The 25,721-nt window shown below is 43.1% G+C and overlaps 1 protein-coding gene across 1 annotated transcript in view; it reads left to right on the top strand.

Moving 5' to 3' along the window:
• Positions 1-25,721, top strand: part of SCARA5 (scavenger receptor class A member 5) — a 437,144-nt gene that overhangs the window by 77,543 nt on the left and 333,880 nt on the right. Inside the window, exon 3 of the mRNA XM_077489221.1 lies at positions 18,135-18,263. Within this exon, the coding sequence (XP_077345347.1) occupies positions 18,135-18,263 (129 nt within the window). The remainder of the gene's footprint in view (positions 1-18,134; positions 18,264-25,721) is intronic.

Raw genomic sequence — 25,721 nt, 5'->3', positions numbered from 1 at the left:
AACAATGGAGCACTATTCCTCCCACTGACACCAATGATGGGGCACTATTCCTCCCAATAATACCAGTGATGGGGTACTGTTCCTCCTACTGACACCAATGATCAGGCACTATTCCTCCCACTGATAACAACGATGGGGCACTATTCCTCTAACTGATATCAATGAGTGGGCACTATTCCTCCCACTGATAACAATGATGGGGCACTATTCGTCCCATTGATACCAACAATGGGACACTATTCCTCTCACTGAAACCAAAAATAGGACACAATTCTTCCCATTGATACCAATGATCTGGCACTATTCCTCCCACTGATACCAATGATGGGGCACTATTTCTCCCACTGGCACCAACAATGGAGCACTATTCCTCCCACTGACACCACTGATGGGGTGCTATTCCTCCCACTGATGCCAGTGATGGGGCACTATTCCTCCCACTGACACCAATGATGGGGCACTATTCCTCCCACTGACATCAACAATGGAGCACTATTCCTCCCACTGATACCAATGATGGGGCACTATTCCTCCTATTGACACCAATGATCGGGCACTGTTCCTCCTACTGATAACAATGATGGGACACTATTCCTCTCACTGACACCAACAATAGGACACTATTCTTCCCATGATATCAATGATGGGGCACTATTCCTCCCATTGATACCAACTATGGGACACTATTACTCCCCCCCCCCCCAATGCCAATCATGGGGCATTGTTTAATCTAATTTTCTTCTCCCACTGGCCACAGTCCAGCCCCTCTATAATTTGAAGGACAGTAAACTGGCCCTTTGTTTAGAACATTTGGAGACCCCTTCTCTAGGGATTAGGGAGCAGTAGGGTAGCCTGCCCAAAGGCAGAAATGCAGGACAGAGACAATTAAATGGTTGTGTTTGCACCAATGATAGAAAAAGGAGAGAGAAAGGATTAAAGAAAAAATGTAGATGAGGTATGCTGATTGAGTAATTTCTTCTTAACAAGGTCTTCATAACATTTTAAAGGATCTTTAAAGAAAATGTAATTATAAGGTGTTGGAACGTACAATTGATGTTGTAGCAACAGTTTAGAACTACAACGAAATTAACTTTTCATGAACTCCACTGCTGATCTTGTGCCATATGAGTCAGGGATTTTTAGAAAAGGGGCTGGTTTACATTTTCCATGCTGGTCTGTGGAATATTATGAAACATGTGATGTCAGCAATGGGATTGGAGAATTGGTGGATTTCAGAGAAGGGGGTCTTAAGAAGTGTTAAGAAGTGCAACATCTGCAGCTCCACCAAGTGAGAAAGAAATTCCCCTATACTAGGGCAGCCTCCTAACAGCCTGGAGCAATGCAAGTGGAACCAAACCCAGCCACATCTTTTCACTATATCTTATTACCCAGCATATTTTATTATAAAATATTATCTATGATCAACATTTCCCTGATTGATTCTAAATCCTCTGTTCTCGAAACTTACGTCATTTTTTGGTAAGCCCGCTGGCTTCTTTTTCTGTGGAATTTACCTTTTGTGAAATTGAATTATTTCCCTGAGAGGCCAAGGCCTCACAGGTGCCCACTGGAAGTCTTCCAGGGAGAGATATCGCGAGGGACATCATGCCAGCCAACCCTGATGCTGCTGAAACTTAGGCAACGTATAAAAAAAAAAACAACAAAAAAAGAGACTTTCTTCTAAAAACTCATGAGATTTCCCTGGAGTTTGGCACTTCCAGAGATGGCATCCCCCATCCTGCCTCATTGCTTGCTATGATGTTGCTAAGACACTCCCAGCCATTAATGCTTGCCCAAACCATCACAGGAACTGTAATAAAAAATAACAATACATGTTCCAGATCTCATGCACCACTTGTGAAGATGTCATCAGTGGCCTGGCCAGAAGGAAAAAGGAAGAAATAGCCTGCCACATTTTTTGAAAAATGGTGGTGTGGATTGCAGAGCGGGTGCTGGGTTAGTTCACCTTTGCCGAATACCCCGGGGTGCCTGTAGATAAAAATAAAATGTGCAGCTTTGACCAAAGTTGAATAATGACCTTGCTATAGGTGTAGGCCATCCAGGTACCATCCAAAGCCTAAAGGAAAAACTCTCAGAGATGGTGTCCCCCCATCCTGCCTTGTTGCTAGGATGTTGCTAAGACAGTCTAAGCTGGTACTGCTCACCCCAATCATAATGGAAGCAAGCTCTCAAACTCCCCCACACATGCGATATCTCCTCTGTATCTCACACTAGCACAGGAACAAGAGGGGACTGAAGATAATCCAGCAATTTTGCAGTGTCTGGGCTGGGCTTATATAGGGAAGTTTGAAGTCACTTCCTGTGCGCCTCCTGGCCTTTTTCCCGCCTTTTTCTATTAAATTGAAGTCAATTCCTGTGTGCCTCCTGAGCATTTTCCGCCTTTTTCCATTGGGTTGAGGTCACTTCCTGTGCGCCTTCTGGGCATTTTCCTGCCTATTTCCATCAGGTCTTCTGTGCAGGTGTGGGTTGGCACATTGAGGCGTCTTTGGCGCATGCTCAGTTGGCACGGATTTCCTCTTGAGGCAACGTGCCATTGGTGCATGCATAGTAAGCCCTGGACTCTTACAGCTTTGCTCACATGTATTGCATAGAGAAGCTCAGAGACCTAATGATGACCTCACTGGATCGAAAATAAGTTATGCAAAGAAAATGTAATTAGCATGTTGATGATGGGGAAAGGAGGAATTAGAAAAGGCAAAATATAAGCAGCTTTAAAAGATAACGATATGAAAATATATTTGTTCTGTATTAAAGTGCACTTGTCCTCTGCCCATGTAGGGAAAAGGAACAGGTTCACTTTAATGCTGACCTCACCATCATACATAATGACCAGCTCTTGCTCCCTCACTGCTCTGTTCATCCATGGCAAGCAAGGAAGTTTTAGTTCTCTAGTTCTGGACACGTTCAGCATTAGAAACCTAACGGGGGTTGTGAGTATATTTGAAAACTAGGATAAACTTTACACTTTAATTGGTTGACACACACACATGTGGTTTATTGCATGGCTGATCACCTGAGGCATTGACTTGGTTCCATAATTTCATCGTATTCCATCCAAGAGCAATGACCAGTTCATTGCTAGAGTGAAAGCATTTCATAAAAGTTTTATAGAAGTGACCCGAATTAGAAGTGACCACCAGCCAATGGATACAAGACCCACACCCAGCACGGACCCCAAGCTTACTCGTGACCTATAAGCCGATCAGTGTGGGAACAGCATTACGCATGTACAACAAACCAATGTGGATTTGTGGTTTCAGGCAACGGCAAGAATCAAATTTTTTATATCTCTGTGCCAAACAGCTTGGCCGGGATGGACGGACACCTGCACTACATAGACCCTTCCTATCTCCGGCACCATGACAACAAAGCTGCTATGTCTCCACCGTCTCTATGATCTAGAAATGTGGTGATGATACATGGTTACCCTGCTAGAGTTAGAAATACTCTATATGAATTTTTCTCTTCCCTGGCAGTGGCTTTGTGGTTTTGGCCGCCTTGCCGCTGTAACACCCTATTCTTTTTTTTTATTTTGCATTTGACTCATAGCATTTATATAAAGAGATGGCTGTTTAACCACTTCAGCCCTGGAAGATTTGGCTGCTCAATGACCAGAGCATTTGGCACTCCGTCGTTTTAACTTAATTGCTCGGTTGTGCAACGCTGTACCGAAACAAAATTGATGTCCTTTTTTTCCCACAAATAGAGATTTCTTTTGGTGGTATTTGATCATCTCTGCTGTTTTTATTTTTTGCGCTATAAACAAAAAAATACAGGGAACATATTGTCTTATTGTATTTTACCCCCATCCTTTATGTTTTTTGCTGCCTAAGACTTGTAACATCTTCTAGTTGAGGAAAATGGAAAAATTGGTTATTGGTATTGCCATCTTAAAGTATTGATGTGGAATGATCTGCTTTCCCGGGCAGGCAGCTTCTACATCTCAGAGGATCTCCACAGTCTCATTTTAGTGAAAAAATGGAAAATTGAAGCGCCACACCAGAGGTCCAGATACAACTTATTTCCAAAACAAATCATGGAGGCAATCCAAAGAATATTCAGTGCGTTTCAGGGGTCCATAATAGTCCCCTTCATCAGAGCTTGGCTACCAAACCAGCTGCTGATGATGCCTGCGTTTGTAATCACACCAGAAGAAATAACATTAAAGGTCCAGTTCACTCACATTGTTGTCAAAAATGCCCGAAATATGTTGGATCACCCCCCCCCCCCCCCAACTTTTATTGAACAAAGTTGTATTTGGATGTCAAGACCTGGACCTGGGACCTTTGCTGCGTCTGGCAGTAACTCTTCTCACTGAGCCAGCTGAGATGATGGGCAGTTGTCTGCCTGATTGCTTAGTCATCTTTGCCTTATGTCTTGTTTCTCATGAACCTTGAACTCTTTGCTCCTCCAATGATCTCTCTGATTTAAGCCATGTCTCTGCACTTTCTGTTTGCCAGATTATAACACTCTGCCCAGTCAGTATCTTGCTCTTTTCACTCCTGCTGCTATCCGTATCTCCGCTACCCCTCGTTACCAACCTTTGGCTTGATTCTCGACTATGCTTCTGCGTAATCCCAACGTGCAACCACTTGTTACCAACATTTGGCTTGTTTACTGACTAGGCTTCTGCTTGATCCCTACCTATTAACTCTGTTACTGGACTCCAGCTTGCTCCCCTTATGGTGGGGTGATTGTGAAGACCGCGACTTGGAACTAACATGCAGCAAAACCCATGTCCACCATCAGGAGCTCTGGTGAACACCAGTTAGTACTTATGCCCCTTCGTTACCCCTTGTCGGTAACAAGAGATAGTAGAGATACGGACGGCAGCAGAAGTGACAAGAGCAAGATATTGGCTGGGGAGAGCGCAATAATCAGGCAAACAGGAAGTGCAGAGACAAGACTTAAATCATAAAGTTCTTGGGAGGAGCAAAGAGTTCAAGGTTCATGAGAAACAAGGTGCGGGGCGCACCTCAGGAGAGCCTGTGTCATCTGCAGGAGTGACAAGCTTGTTCATTTATCCATCTAGTCAGTGGGTGCCCCTCTACTACTATAGCTGCTAGTCTCCAAGCCTGACCCCTGATTGTGATACTGAACCGCTCAGCAGTGGTGTGGTACTTCATTTTCCATTTTTGCTACGGTACTATTGTCCAACAGCGCTATTTCAAGGCGTGGCCTAGTGACATGATATGTATTTTCTTGTCATCACAGGGGAGGGGGGCATGATCTGTAAACACAGAGTTGAGCAGAAGGAACTTGATCTTTGATTTTTCCTCATGAACTCTAGACCAACAATATCAATGGTAAGTTACATAATAAATACCCTCTGCTGGGTTAAAGTAAAAAACATATCTGAAGAGAGCTCCCCTTTGAATGTTGGTTAGGGTCACAGGTTTGTGTCATTCTGGGCTTTGCTATGGTGACTTATACAAAGAATCCACCTTGTCCCTAGGGCTCAGTTCCATCCCCAGTGCCAGTGTCCACATCTTCCTGAATCTCCTCCAGGCCTGTTGGAGGTGCCAGAAGAACAGCTGCATAAATGTTCTCTCATCCATAACTAGGATGTTTTCTATTTATCATGAGGTGTCACATAGTTGGAGTCAATGAGTAATATGTACACAACTATGTGTGAAAGCACAAGGAGATATAACATGTGTGTAGTATTATTATGGAGCTGAATCCAGTCTACACTACTAAGGGTCTCGGAGGCCCGTCTTGAGTTACATACAGAGCCATCCATCCAATGAAGGTTTCCTGGACTGCATTCTCTGCAGCTTCTCATTGTCACCCACAGTTCATCCTGTCTAAAGTTCCTGTTGAGGTTCCAATACTCTAATTACTTTTTATTCATCCAAATTTATAAGCTGTTAATGTTATGTTCCCGTAAAGCAAGATTACATAATTTGCCAATTAAAGTGGACCCAAACTCATAAAAAGTATATTTACTATCCTATATGGAACATCTAGAAATGTAATTGTTCCTAAGGAGACCCTGAAAAATGTACCTTTTGTCATGAATTTCTCCTTAAAAATAACAGTGCACTTCCTGTGCCTAGAAACCCCTGTCCTATGAGCCTTGTTGCTGCACTGTATATCTTTATTGTGATATCATCTAGGCACTGCTGCTTCTCACTGCTAATGTCAACAGATTTGGAGTGAGATTTGGTAATGTCACTGTGTGATCACTGTTCTCTTTGCTGGAAGGGAAGCTGTACTTTGGACCTTCAGTGCAAAGATCTCCCTGCTTCTGCTTCTTTCATTCTGTGGTCTGTACTTCCTCCATCTCTTCTGCGGATTCTTCATTATTACCTCATCAGCTATCCAATCGCCAGTCATCAGGGGGCATCTCTGACATGAGAAAGTAAAGCCATGCTCCTCCACCAAGATGGCTGCCTCCACACAAAGACACAGTTCTGAACAAAGCATGATAAGTCATAAATGGGGAAAAGGTCAGCTATGGGGAGCCCACAATTGTAGCACTCACCCCTGGAGGGGCCCCTGGGAGTACACAGGTTCTCTCAGAATAGTACAGGGACTACCAGACACAGACACAGTTCCATGCACACCGACAAGACAGGCTCAGTCTAAGGGATGTCTTTTTGTAAGTTTATTGCTTAGAACTTGAACAGGAAAAGGATAGGAATGCAGAATGCTCAAAAAACAAAATCAGGAATCAACAGGAGGACAAACGTCTTAGCCCAGATCCAGGGCAGAACTTAGGGTGGTGGGGGCCCCTGGGCTTGAGTCACTTTTCTGCCCTATCTTCTATACGTTACCGTATTTATCGGCATATAACACGCACTCCAAGTTTAGGAGGAAATTTTAAGGAAAAAAACGTACATTTTAATGCCCATCAATGCAACCTTGTCAGTGTCTATATGCAGCCTTGTCAGTGTCATTTGCAGCCTTGTCAGTGTATCCTTGTCATTTGCTGCCTTGCCCCAGTGTCATTTGCAGCCTTGTTATTGCAGTCTTGAAGTTTAAAAATGGCACTGTCGAGATACAGAGTCCTGTGTATCTCAGCGGCTCTCGGGTCCTCTTGGGTCCTCTTGGCAGCTAAGGGTCCTCTCGGCAGCTAAGGGTCCTCTCGCAGTCCCGAGCGAAGCCGAGAGTAGCCCAGTGTACTCGGCTTGGCTCACAGTCACGCCCAGTCCCGTTATGTCCATCATAGGGTGGGACTGGACGTGACTGTGAGCGTAGCGGAGCCGAGTACAATCGGCTATGTATCTTTGCGGGCCCCCGTATTGGGTGGGGCCCATGGGCTTGAGCCCAGTCAAGCCCGATGGTAAGTCCAGACCTGCCCATATCCCTATAGTAGCAGGCAGACATGAAAAAAACAAAACCAGGTCTTACTCACAATGTGCAAGGAGCTGTCTGCCACCCAGCTTCTAGATGACAATCTTCAGTAAAGGGGGGCAAAAATTCCTTTTCCAGATCAGTGCCCTGCAGCAAAAATACCTTAGCAATCTTTTCAAAGCCCTCAGCCCAGCACCTGCTGAGACCCAAACTGCAACTCTTGTTTTTCACTAGTTGCCTTCTAGAGGCAGCAACCCCAGGAGAATGGGGACCCTGCTAGCAGAGGAAGAACACTCTCTCCAGGCCTCCCAAATATTTGTCACCTCCCTCAGCCATCTTTGGAGCACCTCCTCCCCAGGGATTGGCTGGAGTCCAATAAATATGCATAAATCAAGAGTTGATCAAGGGGTGATCCTCCTATTCTGAGACTTTTTCAGAGGCAGACAGGAGCAATCAACCACTAGCCTTAGAAAATCCTAACCAGACCCAAAAAAAAACTAAAACCCCAAAAACCCAAAAGTACAGTGAAGCCAAAAAACTAATTTAGCCTAACTTTCTGGGCAGGGTGCTACACAAGCAATACTGGTAACTAGTCCTTTGCCCTCTGCTTGAATTTATTGGACAGAGCTTCCACAGCATAGATCCTTTTAAAGAGGTCATTCAGCTGCTAAAACTATCCAGCAAACACTGCCAATGTCCTACAAATCTGCAGAATCCAGTCGGTGTCCAGTTTAATCCACACAGATATCACGGGTTTCCTTATATGTTCAGTTGGTGGGTATGTGTCCTGAGTCTGTTTATTCTTTTCTTTCACTGCTTGCCGTATCACCAAGGAAGGTTTGATTATTATGGTGCCTGTGGGAAATTTCTTATGTAGCCCAGTCTGCAGCATTGACAGGAAAACAATTCTGTGTCTGGCAGCAGAGGATGCACAGGCACAGCTACAGAAGGGTATTCTTATTGTACAGCTGTGTACAGCCAATATTGAGCCCACCTTCTGCCCAATAGGAAGGCACAGAGGATGTGGACTGCAAGGATTGTGGGAGGTGTAGTTCTGACTGACTGAGTTGGCTTGGTGAGCTGGAAGAAGGAAACTGTAGATCTCACAAGGGGTCATTGGGGGCTCTGAGGCAAAAAGGACAGATGGTTCCCCGTTGTTTTCTCGAGCTGAGGATAAGAAGTGTACAGGATGTTCTGAGAACACTGTGTGCACATTTGGCTACTGGCTTGGCAGTCTACTCATCACTGAGAAGGAGTGAGGCCCAGAGACATACATCTTAGAACATTGGAAGATGTTGGTGGTGCCTGCTGCCCGACCAAGAGTGAAGAATGGTGTAGCTACTGAGCGGCTGCGCTTCACAAAGTGAACAGAGAGAGGTCACCTACTGAATTAGTAATTGGTGAGAGGCCAAAATCCCATTACACTTTGATCAAAGAGGGACAGAGTTGACTGCAAGTAACACAGAGTCAGTTGCCTGTATCAGTACTTAAAGGGATTTTAACCTGAGTGCTCTGACATAAGAGTTGGGCCCCAATGAGCTGAGCTGGCCTGCAGAAGAATGGGGGATTATATTATAGAATTTTGGCTATTCTTACCAAATTTGGAGTGAGATTTGGTGATTTCACTCCTGTGCTGTTCTCCTTGCTGGAAAGGAAGCTGTATCTAAGGGAATGCGGTACAACAGTGGATCTGTGCTTCCTCCACCTCTCCTGGTGATTCTTCATCCTTACAATAGCACCAAATTACAGTGTCAAGATTCAGATCCAAAGATAGGACTTCTGCAGTGTCTGATTGTGGCTCTTCTCACTGATCCACCTGAGATGTTGGCCAGAGCTCCCTGCCTGATTCCTTTAAAAACCTCACATTGTATCTTGTTACTGGTGAACATTGAACCCTTTGCTCCTTCTATGAACTTTTTATTTAAGCCATGTCTTTGCACTTCCTGTTTGTCAGCTTATTGTGCTATCTCCAGCCAATATCTTGCTCCTTTGCATACCTGCTGCTATCCTTATTATTGATACCACTCCTTATCGACCCTTGGCTAGCTCATCGACTACACTTCCACCTGATCCCATCCAGCTACTACTCATTACTGACCTTTTGGCTTTTTCATCAACTATGTTTCTGCTTGATTCATATCTACTTCATTGACTACCTGACCCCCCGCTTACTGGGCCAAGCGAAAGGGTTGTGACCTAGCATTAGGACGCAGCTAAACCCATCCCCACCATCAGGAGCTCTGGCGAAGACCAGCTAGTGCTTAGATCCTGTGCCTAGGTGAGCCTGCATCATATACAGTGGGCAGGACCATAACAGCCTGGGTTCACAAGAAGTGTGCCAAATAATGCAGGCCATCATTCAACCCAGAAGACTTGTGGTGGAGAATAAATACTACAGGAGAAGGAGAAGTTAAAAGTATTTAAACCAAAGCTGTTGGATGTATTATAGGAATAATTCCTGGCCAATTTTGACACTAACCTGAGCAACTACTATTCCAGTTTTGACCCTCTATACCCCCCAGAGTGTTGGAACGTTAATGTCTTATTTGGTTACTGTTGTAAAGCTGCTGCAGATATGAATTTTACCAATCAAGATTTTGCTGGACAAATGATTGAGCCCTTCTTGCTGATGTGGAATACAAGAACATAGAGACAGAAATTTGTGTCATAACCATTTAGTTCCCCTGGGAAGAAGATAACATTACTGTATACATAGTATTACCACCTAGTGGCAGAACTGATGATCACAGTATAATATATGAGAATGGTTGTTGCATCTATGTCAATATAAACAGCATGCTCACACCCTCCCAATACAGCTCTAGCTGCTAATGCCCTGTACACACGGTCGGACACTCCAACCACAAAATCCATCTGATTTTTTCAGACGGATTTTGTCCGAAACTGGTGTTGCATACACACGTTTGGACAAAGTTGTCGGAAAATCCAATCGTTCGGAACGAGGTGACATTCGTTACGTACGACGGGACTACGTAGAGGCTAGTACCCAATAGCTTTGGTCTTGTAATTTGATCTGAGCATGCATGGCACTTTGTCCGTCATAAATTCTCTACAAATGATCGGAAAAAGTCCAATCGGATTGTTTTGTCGGAAATTTTTAGATCCTGCTCTCAAATTTTTTCCGTCGTAATGTCCGATGGAAAAAGTCCAATACAACCCACACATGATCGGATTTTCCGACAATATAATCCGATCGGACCTGTCTATCGGAATTTCCAACCGTGTGTATAGTGCATTAGACTATTTCAAGTAATTCAAGACTACTAGCAACTATTTCGAGGTTTTTCTATAACATCAACAGAAATCATCTGGGATGTATTAATATCTATTTGTGTAACTGGGAGCTGATGTAACTTTATCAGCAAATTTTTTAGTTCATCAGACCAATTTTGGATTCGAACATGACATTTATATTGACTTCTTGTCTCTCATCACACGGGTCTTACACACAACTATTGTAGAGGTGGTGTCTTCTTATATTCTAAGTTGGTATCCTCTACAGATTTTATAGATTAAAACCTAAACATTTTAAAACCACAATTTATTGTGCTTTTTGTGTTACAGACATCTGTTTCTCTTTTGTGGCTTTTTTGGGTTTTCTCTTTACTCAGATGCATTCGTCCTATACGTTGACCCATTCAACAGTAACTGTTTGAGGACAATGCGGGGGTGGGAGGGGGGATATTTGACTTGTTAATTATATTTTTTTTACTGCGTCAAGCATTTCGGCACCATTATTTCATGAAACCTAGTCAAAACAATCGTGATATATTACATTTGTATGCTGCTTTTTAAGTTAAACTTCATAAATTTCTCATTTTGTATTAATAGCTTTCAGATGAATGGCATTAGAAACCACCTGGATTCTAAATCTGGATAAAATGAACAAAATTAACATTTTTTTATGTATTAGAAGTGGGGTTCGACTGTGACCTGGAAGAACTGGGACAGTGCCTGCAAAAGATCAGGATAACCTACACTAAATTTTAGGTTTTAGATGAATGCCATTTAGGGTCATTCACAGGCCTCTTATAGCTCTGCCATTGGCACCTGAACTACCAGCTCACCTCCCTTGCTTTGGCTATGAGAAGATATTGCAGCAGGAAAAATTAGGATCTGCGGAAGGGGTTTATTAAGCAGAGCTGGGAACTGACTACTGAATTTGCCAATAGACATATGAAGTCAATAGGTGACCACTAATGTCAAGATTAAGGCAGCCCTTAAAAGTCTTCTAACATTCAGGGGGTACCTTGCAAGAGCTGACTAATCCTCACTACCCTTGCAAGGCACCTTGCCCTCATGTTGAGAGGATAAGGGTCTCATTCCCACATTTTCCCCCCCAAAAGGGACGTGGAGTAGGGTTGCCACATAGTCCCTTTAATCCGGGACACATATGAAGTACTCGGGTTCCGAGGCTGATTTAATGCAGATGAGGCACCAAGTGACTTTAATTACCACCCTAATCAGCCCCAGAACCCGAGTAATTAATGCGTGTCTTGGATTAAAGGGATGATGTGGCAACCCTAATGTTAAGGCCTGTAGTTGCAGGAACATTTTGGAATCTGGAAGCCCCCTTTAGAACAAGGGAGCCAATAGATATCCAGCACCCCCCTACATGAATGAGTACTTCTTGTTACTTATTTGCAAAAACAATTTAAAAAGTAAAAAAAAAAAACTTTATTGAGGAAAAAAACAGTGTGCCACAATGGATTATTATCATCAATTGCGTTGTTCAGTGATATGGATGAACTGCAATCCCCATGAGCAACATCTGATAATATTGACCCGCCGCCAAGTCAACCTACTAATCAACAATATTGCCCTGCCACTACTACCACAGCTAAATTACAGATTCCTGGCCAACTTCTGTATTAAAAAAAGCCAGCTGAGGGTTTTGGGGTGAGGTCATTGACCAGTTATAGTCATGCCAATATTTGATTAATGACTTCACCCAAAGTTCCTGGTCACTTTTTTTTTTTACAACCAGAAGTCAGGCACGGATCAGTCATTTAGTGGTTGTAGTGCTAAATGACAGGTCCTCTGGTTTGCTTTCAAACAAACGATAAGGGAAGACTGGAGATAAGCCTTAAAGCACATTAATGTTTTCTCCCATCACCACCAGACTTTTGAGTCTAGTGAAAAATGAACACTATTTATAGATAACTGCCATATTTTTACATAGATCATTTTCAGGGACTGTCCTGCTTTTAGAACCAAACCCTTCTATTTCTCTTTCATTTTCAGTTTGTTTGTGTTGATAGACCGCTATAAAAATTAGTTATTTAAAGTGTATGTATATCAAAAACTTCATTTTTTTTGGCTTGGGTACAGTAGGAAAATATGAAAATTGTTCTTTTTTTCTGTGTCTCTGCACTTCCTATCTTGAAAATGCAATAGAATGTGAAAGGATATCTCTAAAAAGTAAGGGAATTCCCCTCGTAGATAGGTGTCCCCATAACAGATGTTCCTATTAGAAAATTCCCTCTCTATTCCTCTATTCCTCCTCTATTCTCTATTTAAGTGATAACTCAAACAATGGTCACCAGGGCAAAAAGAGAAGGAGAATCTCCCCATTTGGGACACAGACAGCAATAAAAAGAATCAAATATTTAAGCAGTAAGGCTGTAACAGAATATGTCAAAGTATTTTTATTAGAAACAGGTATAAGAAAGTCAACGTGTTTCAGACACTTCATCAGGGCTTATATATAATGAAGCTTCAAAAATGGCTGGACTCAACTGGATTGCGATGATAGCTGTATGTATAAATACATATCCTACTCTTAATATTAAAATAGTTTTTTTTTTCTCTGTCATTTTACCTCCTGTCTTGAAAAATGCAATAGAAAGAAAATCTAAAAAGTAAGGGCATTACCCCTTCGTAGATAGGAGTCCCCAGAACAGCGATTCCCATTAGAAAATTCCAACTCTTTTCCTATTTAAGTAATAATTCAAACAATGGTCACCAGGGCAAAAAGAGAGGGAGAATCTCCTCAGTGGGGACGCAGACAGCAATAAAAAACTCAAATACTTAAGAAGCAGTAAGGCTATAACAGCAATCGCCAAAGAACCCAATTGTTTTTACTAGAAATTCATAGGGATAAGAGAACCAGCATGTTTCAGGATTTCAGACACTTCATCAAGGCTTATGTATTATGAAGCTTCAAAAATGGTTGTACTCAACTGGATTGTGATGATAGCTGTGTGTATAAAATTAGATCCTACTCTTAGTATTAAAATATTTCTTTTTTTCTGTGTCACTTCACCTCCTGTCTTGAAAAACGCAATAGAACGTGAAAGGAAATCTCTAAAAAGTAAGGGAATTCCCCTCGTAGATAGGTGTCCCCAGAACTGCTGTTCCCATTAGAAAATTCCCTCTCTATTCCCGTTTAAGTGATAACTCAAACAATGGTCACCAGGGCAAGAAGAGAAGGAGAATCTCCCTATTTAGGACACAGACAGCAATAAAAAGAATCAAATATTTAAGCAGTAAGGCTGTAACAGAATATGTCAAAGTATTTTTATTAGAAACAGGTATAAGAAAGTCAACGTGTTTCAGACACTTCATCAGGGCTTATATATAATGAAGCTTCAAAAATGGCTGGACTCAACTGGATTGCGATGATAGCTGTATGTATAAATACATATCCTACTCTTAATATTAAAATTGTTTTTTTTTTCTCTGTCATTTTACCTCCTGTCTTGAAAAATGCAATAGAAAGAAAATCTAAAAAGTAAGGGCATTACCCCTTCGTAGATAGGTGTCCCCAGAACAGCGGTTCCCATTAGAAAATTCCAACTCTTTTCCTATTAAAGTAATAATTCAAACAATGGTCACCAGGGCAAAAAGAGAGGGAGAATCTCCTCAGTGGGGACGCAGACAGCAATAAAAAAACTCAAATACTTAAGAAGCAGTAAGGCTATAACAGCAATCGCCAAAGAACCCAATTGTTTTTACTAGAAATTCATAGGGATAAGAGAACCAGCATGTTTCAGGGTTTCAGACACTTCATCAAGGCTTATGTATTATGAAGCTTCAAAAATGGTTGTACTCAACTGGATTGTGATGATAGCTGTGTGTATAAAATTAGATCCTACTCTTATTATTAAAATTTTTCTTTTTTTCTGTGTCACGTCACCTCCTGTCTTGAAAAACGCAATAGAATGTGAAAGGGAATCTCTAAAAAGTAAGGGAATTCCCCTCGTAGATAGGTGTCCCCAGAACTGGTGTTCCCATTAGAAAATTCCCTCTCTATTCCTGTATAAGTAATAACTAAAACAATGGACACCGGGACAAAAAGAGAGGGAGAATCTCCTCAGTGGGGACACAGCAATAAAGAACTCAAATATTCAAGAAGCAGTAAGTCTATAACAGCAATGGTCAAAGAACCCAAATGTTTTTTCAAGAAATTCATATGGATAAGAGAACCAGCATGTTTCAGGGTTTCCGACACTTCATCAGGGTTTATGTATTATGAAGCTTCAAAAATGGCTTTACTCAACTGGATTGTGATGATAGCTGTATATATAACATCAGATCCTACTCTTTGTGCACGGGGGGAGGTATGTCCTATTGGCTTGAGACATTGTGCCTTCCAGTGAATACTATATGTTACACTGTTATTAAAGTTTTATGGATTTAGTTGAAAAGTCAGAGATACTTGAGCTAATGCACCCTGTGCCCTACAAGGTGGTGGACTCACAAAGTTATTTAGGTGTAGGATTGTCCAGCTCTCTTGTGGGAATTTAATGGCAATTGTTCACACTGTTTTATCTATGAGAGGGGATTATGCAAACATTAATTGACCCCATTATAGCCTTTACTTTTTGTTTACAGAAGATAACAGGTTGTAAAACATATGTAACAGATTGTATATTTTTCTCTGTATCACACCTAATATTTTTCAATAAAAGGAAAGGAAAATCAAATCCTACCACCAGGAATTGTGCAGCAAAATGCTGTTGGTAGGATCTGATTATACTGTATATGTAGCACTACCCGCAAAGAAGCTGCTGTAATTTAGGCATTGAACAACAGTTCATTCATTCTGGATCGATAATTCCAGTAATTTAGTCTAAGGAATGTATTTTAGGATTTTCATTGCTGAAGAACTTTGAGGAGATGTAGGGTGATATGGGATACTCCAATTTCGCAAAATATTTGCAAGAAGACACTTCACTTTTGCTAAATCTCCCTGAGCAGTCGCTATGGAGGAACAGGTACAGGTGACCAAACTGAGTCTCTTTTTAGAATCTATCCTTGTCAGGAATGCTACTGGCTCCTCCACCGAAAGGAGACAACACACAGTCACTAGAACCCTGAGCTCAGGTCAGTACTCATAATATCACAGAATCACCGGATGCCTCCTGCCAGAATTCAAACTCGTCAGTGAGGGAGAGGTTAATGCCCACAAACCCACAGGACAGCCAGACCCCTTATAACTGGACACTCTTCAATGAGCTCCCCAGGCGAAGTTCCTTAGGTCATGGTTCCCTTGATTAGGTTAAAAAATGGATCTTTAGAAATAGGCCCCTAGCTATGCCACAGCTGGGACCTCGATGAATATTACCTGGAATCAGGAAGTTGCTGTAGGTGGGGGTAGCCACCCCCACCCAAACGGATGGCTTTTCTACAACAGGGAGAAGAAGCCCCGCTGTTCTAAGTCTCAGACTATTTATATGCCCCTCAAGCCACCTACTGGGCACACCTCCCCAAGGATTGGCTGAAGCACACCAAATATTCAAGTAGCCAATTTGCCTTGCTCAACCCTCTATGTTAATCTGGAAAACAGGGGAGAGCAATCAAACCTGCAGACTGTGAGATCCAGAACAGCCAAAAGCAATCAATGACTGCTCCACTCATTACATAAGGGCAAAACAGAATTACATTTTCTTAATATCCTAGCAACCTAACTAGAAGGGTACTACATATCCATACAACTATCTGGACCCCTGAAACATGCTGGCTCTCTTCTCCTGCTGAAAATCCAATAAAAAAAATAAAAAAATGGACCAAACTCCCCGACTTTTCCACCTGGGCATCCAGGGCGCTGTACAATTGCATTAGGTCGATTATACACCACGCTGGAAGGGCTTGTCTCAAACTGTTATGTTGTATATGACGATGCTTTGAATATTACCTTTATTCTCTAGAAAGTTATGTTTAGGTGACATCTTAATGATCGTGGAAGTTTAACTCTGTACAAGATGTACCCTCTACTTCCCCTACACCTGTACTTTATATTTTGTATCCTGATATCTTTTGCTTCCCCTTTCCCCCATTTTATGTTCTGTACCCCGAAATGTTTTCAATAAATCGTTTATGGAAAAAAGAAATGGACCATTGGGATGGCATCATTGTTGCTTCCTACATATTTGGATTTCACTCAGAACCCCTTCTTTTCATGGTGCCGACGTACACATGAGCAGTCTAATCAAAGTCAATCAGATTGACCAATGAGATGGTCCTTCACAACATTTGATATTAAAGTTTAACTCCGGGCAAAAGAAAAGTTTTCCCATGCAGTGAGGCTTGTGTTTGTCTATTGGATTGGAGAACAAGGATATACTTACCGAATTCTCCGATCCTCCCTGCACAAGACCGGTTCCTGTGGCTCCTACCTCCCTGCGGTCTAGTGGTCTTGTGTGGTGGACTGTTCCTGATGTCATCATGCCTATAGACCAGGTCTGGACATGAGGACGTCAGGAATAGTCCACCGCTAGATTTTCGGCGAGTGCCGTTTGCAGGTGGAGCAAAGAATCGGTTGAGTATAAGCTTTCTCCAACCCCCTAGACAAAGACAAAAACTAGCAGTTGATCTGTGCAGTGCAAGCAAGGTCCCACTGCATGGGATTTTTTATTTTATTTATTTTTTGTTTCCCTGAGTTGAGCTTTAGGAATTGGAGATCTAATGTCTCTTATGTCAACAGTAAAAAGTTGATGGGGGTTCCAATCCTCCCAAACTCTATCCAAAACTACAAAGAGATGCATATGAATTCTTTGTGGTTCATGCAACTGTGGTGGGTCAGTGGTGTGCTCTTTTTCTACATATTCAGTGATAAAAAGTGTCCCTCTTTCATTAACAGAAATATATATTTTGTAAAACTTTGTTTAACAAGACATGGACAGCGATATATTGCAAGTATCACAGTTAGCATTAAATCCAAGTTGCAAACACATGGGACATAACATACATCAAGAAAAGTTACTAAATGCAATTTGAGTAGGCACTAATACAGCATATCCATATTTTTCCAAAATAGGGAGGTAACAGGAAGAAAAAGTTGCCAAGAAACTAGTTGGCAGAGGCCAAAAAAGAGTCCTTGGGCTTCATCAAGAGGGCTGTCTTGTAGCTGATTAATAGTGCACTAAATATGTATCCTATAAAAAGCAGAGAGATGAAGCCAATGAGTATGGCCAAAAAGAATAAAGGGTTAGGTACTTACAAGCAAGCAAAGTATAAGCACTGGGAAAATACTTTTACAGAAAAAAATAAGAGATTAATTTATGAAAAAAATAATGTATACAGGATGTTTTAAAATGCATCTGATTTATTCAATAAGAACTCTATATCAGGCCTAAGTGATGGGCAGATGTGTAGAAAAATGAGTCAGAGGGATTGGGTTCCAAAATAGGGACTGTCCCATTCAGAAATAGAATGCTGGGAGTTGTTTAGAAGTGCATATGTGTACCTGAATGGAGATAATCTAGACATGATCATGAGATTTTCTCCATTTCTTTTGAAACATGGTGACATTCTGTTCCCACTCTCAAAACCTTTTCTTATTTATGCAGGTCCTACGAAGGGCAGAAAACCATCTCGCCGTTGCGGACAATTGGGCTCCATAGCAGCCCTGAAGTATGCCGTCGTTGGCCTGTATCTACTAGTCTTTCTCATCCTTGTTGGAGTCTTCATTTTGGCAGGTAAGACACGCATGTTTTTTGGAGAAGCAACATAGTAAGTTCAGTGTTGGGACCAATACTTTGTAACCTCTTCATAAATTATATTTTTATATAGAATTTTTAGAGTGAGATTTAACATACCATTTGTATGTATGCAGATGACATAAAGCTATGCAGTGGAATAAAGTCATCACAAGATGCCTATAACTTGTAATCTCACCTGGGGGGTGCATTGGTTGATTGGACAACATATATATAAATAAATACTGAAAAATACAAGATGGCATAGATGGTTACATACCACCGAACAAAACAAAAAGGGAACAACCCCCTGGTACATTAGAAGTATGAATTAAATCATAAGACTTGCATAAATGGCCCTATGTCTGGCAGCATTAAGAATAAACACATCCCAAAAGAAGAGAGACATTCCCTCCCTGTCCCGTTGAGAGTACACAGTATGAGCATACACATGTATCTGTACTTTTTCCCTAGAGGTCAAATACACAACCCTTGTATGGGGCGTGACTAAACCCTCAAGTCTTTAGGAACAGGTGTCTACAATTTGCATCCAATGGTCCCAAATTTTGTTATATTTGGTAGGGCAACCTCTATTAACATACATGTATAATAACTTGTACGGAGAGAGGGAGTATTATTGATATCAGCTGTCCACTCTTCCAGTGTGTGTGTGTGTGTGTGTGGGGGGGGGGGGGGTGTATCCAGTGGCAGCTTACCATTTTTCTGGTGCTTAACAATGTTTCATGCAAAAAAGTAGTCAAATATTTATCAAAATCCAGATCGGGGAATTCTAAGAACCTTTTTCATTAGATCCTTGCCTGTCCATTGTAGAAAAAGTAGTTGTAAAGGAAATAAGGAAAACTTTTGGGCTTGGAGCTAGGGCTCTGACATGAGGCTTTGAACTAAGGGGCATTGTTGGGGATAGTAATCAGGGCTCTGGCATGAGGCCAAGCATGAATGGGGGTTGTTGGGTTGTTGGGGCTGGGAGCTAGGGCTTTAATACAAGGTCAATATTAAAGGGAGGGTTGTTGGGACATGGAGTCAGGGCTCTGAAACAAAACCAAGAATGAAAATGGGGTTCTTGGGGCTTGGAGCTAGGGCTCTGGGCTCTGATACAAGACTGAGAATGAAGAGGAGTTGGTGGAGCTTTGAGCTAGAGCTCTGACACAAGACCAATAATGAAAAGGGGATGTTGGGGCTTGGAGCTGGGGCTCTGGGCTCTGACACAATACCGAGAATGAAGAGAAGTTGTTGGAACTTGGAGCTAGGGCTCTGAGCTCTGACACAGAACCAAAAATGAAGAAGGGTTGCTGGGGCTTGAAGCCATGGCTCTGACACAGAACCAAAAATGAAGAAGGGTTGCTGGGGCTTGGAGCCATGGCTCTGACACAGAACCAAGAATGAAGAGGAGTTGTTGGGACTTGGAGCTAGGGCTCTGACACAAGATCAATATTTAAGGTGGGTTGTTGGGGCTTGAAGCTAGGGCTCTGACAGAATGCCATTATTTAGAGGGGTTGTTTGGACTAATAGCCAGGGCTCTGACACAAGATCAAAAATTAAGCAGGGTTGCTGGGGCTTGGAGCTATGGCTCGGACACAGGACCGAGAATAAAGAGGAGTTGTTGGGACTTGGAGCTAGGGCTCTGATACAAGAGCAAGAATGAAGGGGGGTTTTTGGGACTTGGAGCTAGCCCTCTTGGCTCTGACACAATAATGAGAATGAAGAAGGGTTGCTGGGGCTTGGAGCTAGGTCTCTGACACAAGAACAAGAATGAAGAGGTGTTGTTGGGACTTGGAGCTAGGGCTCTGACACAAGACCAAGAATGAAAGGGGGTTGAGAGAATCTCACCGCCCCAGGAACACACATGCAGGTAGTAAACTCCTCTCTCTGCCCGGAGGCCACAGGTGCAGGCAATTGCCGATAGCAACATACAGAAGTAGACTCTGGACTGCCACACTCTTGAGAAAAAAATGCATTTCTTTATTTAAAAAATTACATCAAAAAACCCCAACAAACACAGCAGACAAAAAAACACTGACGTTTTGCACTAGCAGTAGTGCTTAATCACAGCCAGCTGATCCAGAGTCTACTTCCGTTTGTTAATGAATGGGGGTTGTTGGGGCTTGGAGCTAGGGCTCTTGGCTCTGACACAATAATGAGAATGAAGAAGGGTTGCTGGTGCTTGGAGCTATGGCTCTGACACAGGACCGAGAATAAAGAGGAGTTGTTGGGACTTGGAGCTAGGGCTCTGACACAAGAACAAGACTGAAGGTGGGTTGTGAAGGCTTGGAGCTAGTACTCTGAGACTATAACAAGAATGAAGAGGTGTTATTGGGGCCTGGGGCAAGGGCTTTGACACTAAATCAAAAATGAAGGTGGGCTGTTTGGCCTTGGTGCTAGAGCTCTGACAAAATAATGAGAATGAATAGGGGTTGTTGGGGATTAGAGCGAGGGCTCTGAAGCAAGACCAAGAATGATGGGGGTTGTTAGGCCTTGGAGTTAGGGCTCTGAGGTAAGACCAAGAATGAAGTTGGGCTGTTGGGCCTTGGAGCTAGGGCTCTAACACAATAACAAGAATTAAACTAAGGCTCTAAGACACAACCCATAAGGCAGGAATTGTTGGAGCTTGGAGAAGATAAGTAGGTAGGAGGGTGTACTATCAAGAGACCCTGTCAATTTATCACTTTGGGCAGAAAGACACATTCTTTTTAAGACCACCATGACCATCTAATATAGTTGTTTACAGAAATAAAGACTTTTATTGAAGCTGGAGACAAGTTTTGTTCCACTCTAGTTGAATAATATTCCAACTGAGACCAACTAATTACACAACTTTTTCCCAAACCTTTTAGGCAAATTGATTGCATCACAACACTGAGCTGTGTGTAAACACTAAATCTATAGCTCAGCTAGGATACAATTTACTGTAAGAGAAGTGAGGAAAAAGCAGAATGTCATCCTTGGCAGGAGTAAAGCTACAGAGCAGAGATGAAAACCACATTCTGTGACTCTATAACATAAAACGCTGTGTCTTATTTATTTTTATTTTTTTAGTATCCACAACTTAATATGTTCCTGGCTTTAAAGCTGCTGCATTATTACACTAGTTGCCTGAAGCTGCTTTTTAACGCTTTCAGTCCTGTGTACTATAAGGACAGCAATGCAATCTAAAAAATATAGTTTTGCTATACTAAAGAACAATAGGAGAGAATAAATAAATATATATATATATATATATATATATATATATATATATATATATATATATATATATATATATATATATATATATAAACTTTTATACTAAAGAACAATAGGAGAGTATATATATATATACACACTTTAGTGGAACTTTATGTATCTTGTGGTTGTGTAGTGTTATTCATTCAAACACGACCCCCTTTGGAACCATTACACCAACTCTCCCTTTATCCTTAACCCTCCCTGTAAACCGCACACACTAATTCTCTCTATATGCATTTATCATCTCTGTAACCCCAACACTAACCATACCTGTGACCCTAACACTAACCATGCCTGTGACCCTAACCATGCCTGTAATCATAACTCTAACCATCCCTGTAATTATAGCACCCTCCCTATAACCCTAACACTAACCCTACGTGTGCCCCCAACACAAATTCTCCCTTTAACCCTCACACTAACCCTCCCTATAACTCTGAAACTGACCCTCCCTGAAACCCTAATAGTAACACTATTTGTAATTCTAACACCAACCCTCTGCCTGTAACCCTAATAATAACCCATTATAATCATGGTGCCTGTAACCTTAACACTAACCCTTCTAGCAACCCTAATGCTGTGTACACACGTCCGGACTTTCCGGCAGACTAGGTCCGACAGTCTTCCCGATGGACTTTTGGTGGACTTCCGACGGACTTTCCGAACAAATGGACTTGGACACACACAATCACACCAAAGTCCGACGGATTCGACCGTGATGACGTACGAACGGACTAGAATAAGGAAGTTAATAGCTAGGAACCAATAGCTGCCCTAGCATCTCTTTTCGTCCATCGGACTAGCATACAGACGAACGGATTTTTCAAAAGATTTGAAACATGTTCTAAATCTAAAGTCCATCTGTTTTTTCGTCAGCAAAGGTTCGATGAAGCCCACACACGATCAAATTGGCCAACAGATTTGTTCCGTCGGATCTTTGCTGTGGAAAAGTCCACTCGCGTGTACACGGCATAACACTTCTTGTAATCCTAGTACTATATAACTATATAACTTCAGTGGAATCCTATGTATCTTCTGGTTGTGTGTGTGTGTATTGTGATATTATGGATGTTCTGGAGCACCATCCAGCTGATTCTGCAAAGCAAACAGTCTTTTATTGTTCAAAACCGCTGAAAACAAAATTAAACAGTTCATAGACTTCAGGTACACAAAATCAACAACAATTCAGCTCACCGCCAGCATAAGCCTGTCCCACCCCAGGGTTTAAAGTTTCTGCTCAGTAAGCATCTCAGTAGACAGACAGCTCACAGTCCATTCACAGGGGTGCCCTGTTCCATTCAACACCTCATGGACTCCTGTTGACTGCTTCCTGCCTTTTCAGCCTTCTCTTGCAGACAGGTTAACCCTTTCAGAACTGATGTACCTGTAGTCAGGGTTGGAAGCTCTTTCCCACGCAAAACCTCTTCGGGCCTTCGAATTGCAGGTTTCATGCCAGGACCGAACAATCCTAGAAAACTGTAAATCAGCCATTCTACTGGAACACTCTGAAACCCTTCACCCTGCATGGGTGAGAATCCCTGAGTACCCCTTCGGTCTTTTGCCGCCCCCCCTTAAAGGGACCACAAGCAAAATAATGAAATAATGGCAACATTTATCTGCCTTCCAGCATCCATCTTTGGCGTCCTGTAAAATATCAATTCCACTGCGTAAAATAGATTATGTGTTTTTGGCACTGAACTCCTGATAATAATCCTTCCTGTAATCCTAACAGTTATCCATCCTGGAACCCTAACAGTAACCTCCCTGTAATCCTAACACTTAATCTTCTTATAAACCTTAAAGATAACCCTCTACATCTATAGTCCCGTATCAAAAAACAAACCTTTCTAGTAACCCTAACACTACCCCTACTTTGGCAGTACCCCCCTCTGTAGCATTAAAACTAACCCTACCTGCAATCCTAATACAAACCCTCTAGGTAACCCCAACACTAACTCTCCTTGTAACCTGAACACTAACCCATCATGGAACCCTAACACTAAGTCTCCCTGTAACCCTAACACTAACCCTCCCTGTAATCCTAACACTAACCCTCCCTGTGATCCTAACACTAACCCTTCCTGTAATCCTAACACTAACCATCCATGTAATCCTAACCCTTACAATACACCTTAAAGATAACCCTGTACACTTATAGTCCATGTACCCAGAAACTAACCCTTCTAATAACCCTAACACTGTGTAGCACTAAAACTAACCCTTCCTTTTAACCTAACACAAACATTCTTGGTAACCCTAACATTAACCCATTCTGGAATCCTAACACTAGTCCTTACCTGTAACCCTAAGGCCGCGTACACACGGGCGGACTGTTCGTCCAACTTTGTCCGCTGAACAGTGTTTCAGCGGACAGTCCGCTCGTGTGTGGGCTTCAGCGGACAGTTTCAGCGGACAGTCTGACGAAAAAAGTTTTTCGGAATTTCCGTAAGACTGTCCGCTGAAACTTGGTTTGAGCGGACAGTCCGCTCATGTGTAGGCTTGTTCGTCAAACTAAGTTCCGCGCATGCTCAGAAAGGATTTACACGCCGAAGGTTGTATTGCAGTGTATAGGACTTCGAATCTCTCGTCCCGTCGTACGTGCCGTTCACGTCATCGCGCAAGTTTTCAGCGGACTGTTCGTTCGTCGTGTGTGGTCAAGTCCGTTCATGCTAATTTTGAACGGACTGTTTGTCAAACTGTTTGACGAACCTAGTTGGGCGGACAGTCCACCCGTGTGTACGCGGCCTAACACTAACCCACCCTGTAATCCTAACACTAACATTCCTTGTAATCTTACCACTAACCCCCCCCCCCCGGGCCCCGTAATCCTAACACCAACCATCCCTGTAATCCTAAAATGAACCCTTTCCATAAAACTCAAAAGCTAGCCCCCTACACTTTTACTCCCTGTACCCAAAAACAAAACCTTCTAGTGTCCCTAATGCCGCGTACACACGATCAAACAAGCGGGTGGAAAAGTCCGGCAAACTCAAGTCCGCTGGACAATCCCCCCGTGTGTAGCCTCCGGCATACTTTTTTGACCCGAAAGTACGGCGGACTTAGAATGTAGTTTTACACTCCAATCTTCCCGCCGGACTCGCATTTCGGCGGACAATCCGGCCGTGTGTATGCCAGTCCGCCGTACTTTTGAAATGAACGGACTTTTCCCGCCCGGAGAAAAGTCCGCTCATTTCGAGCGGGTCTCCAGGTAGGCGGGGCCCATGAAGGAGACGTCGCTGGCCCGGCCGCCTGGTATGGACTTAAAGGGGAACCCCAACGCCGAAAAAAATCGGCGTGGGGGTCCCCCCAAAGTCCACAACAGACCCTTGTCCGAGCACGCTACCCGGCCGGCCAGGAAAGGAGGGGCGAGCGAGTGCCCCCCCCTCCTGAGCCGTACCAGGCCGCGTGCCCTCAAAATGGGGGGGTGCCTTGGGGAAGGGGGGGCCGCGCGGCCCCCCCACCCCAAAGCACCTTGTCCCCATGTTGATGAGGACAAGGGCCTGTTCCCGACAACCCTGGCCGTTGGTTGTCGGGGTCTGCGGGCGGGGGGCTTATCGGAATCCGGGAGCCCCCTTTAATAAGGGGGCCCCCGGATACCGGCCCCCCACCCTATGTGAATGAGTATGGGGTACAATGTACCCCTACCCATTCACCTGTAAAATAAAGTACAAAAAAAACACAACACACAAGATAAAATAATTTTTTGCACAGCTCCGGGGGTCTTCCGTCTTCGGGGGTCTTCTCGCCGGACTCCTCCGCTATCTTCTTGTAGCTCTTTTACTAGCGGAGGAGCCTGGCTTTCTTCTTCATCGCCGGGGCCTCTTCTTCCGACTTTGGGGGTCTTGTCCCCCTCTTCGGTTCTTCTGCCGGGCCATCGCGCCTTCTTATAGCTCTTTTACAGGTGGTGGCCCGGTCTTCTGTCGCCGCCGCCGCCGCCGCCTTCCATTCTTCTTCTTCTTCTTCTTCTCCTGGAGATGTTGACTCGACGTTCTCTCCGGCCGCAATGCCAGGGACGCGCTGCGCTGCCACTTATATAGGGACAAGGGGCGGTGTCACATGGGTTGATGTCACATGGGTTGGTGTCACATGGTGACCCCGCCCCCTTACGATGTCACAGTCCCGGAGGATGCTGGGACTGTCGCCATGTGACATCAACCCATGTGACCAACCCATGTGACATCAACCCATGTGACACCGCCCCTTGTCCCTATATAA

Source organism: Lithobates pipiens, unplaced genomic scaffold, assembly GCF_037356315.1.
Source record: "Lithobates pipiens isolate NorthernLeopardFrog02 unplaced genomic scaffold, aLitPip1_a1.2 Scaffold_18, whole genome shotgun sequence".
In the NCBI taxonomy this organism is placed as follows: domain Eukaryota; kingdom Metazoa; phylum Chordata; class Amphibia; order Anura; family Ranidae; genus Lithobates; species Lithobates pipiens.
This window is presented reverse-complemented; position numbering and strand designations above follow the sequence as displayed.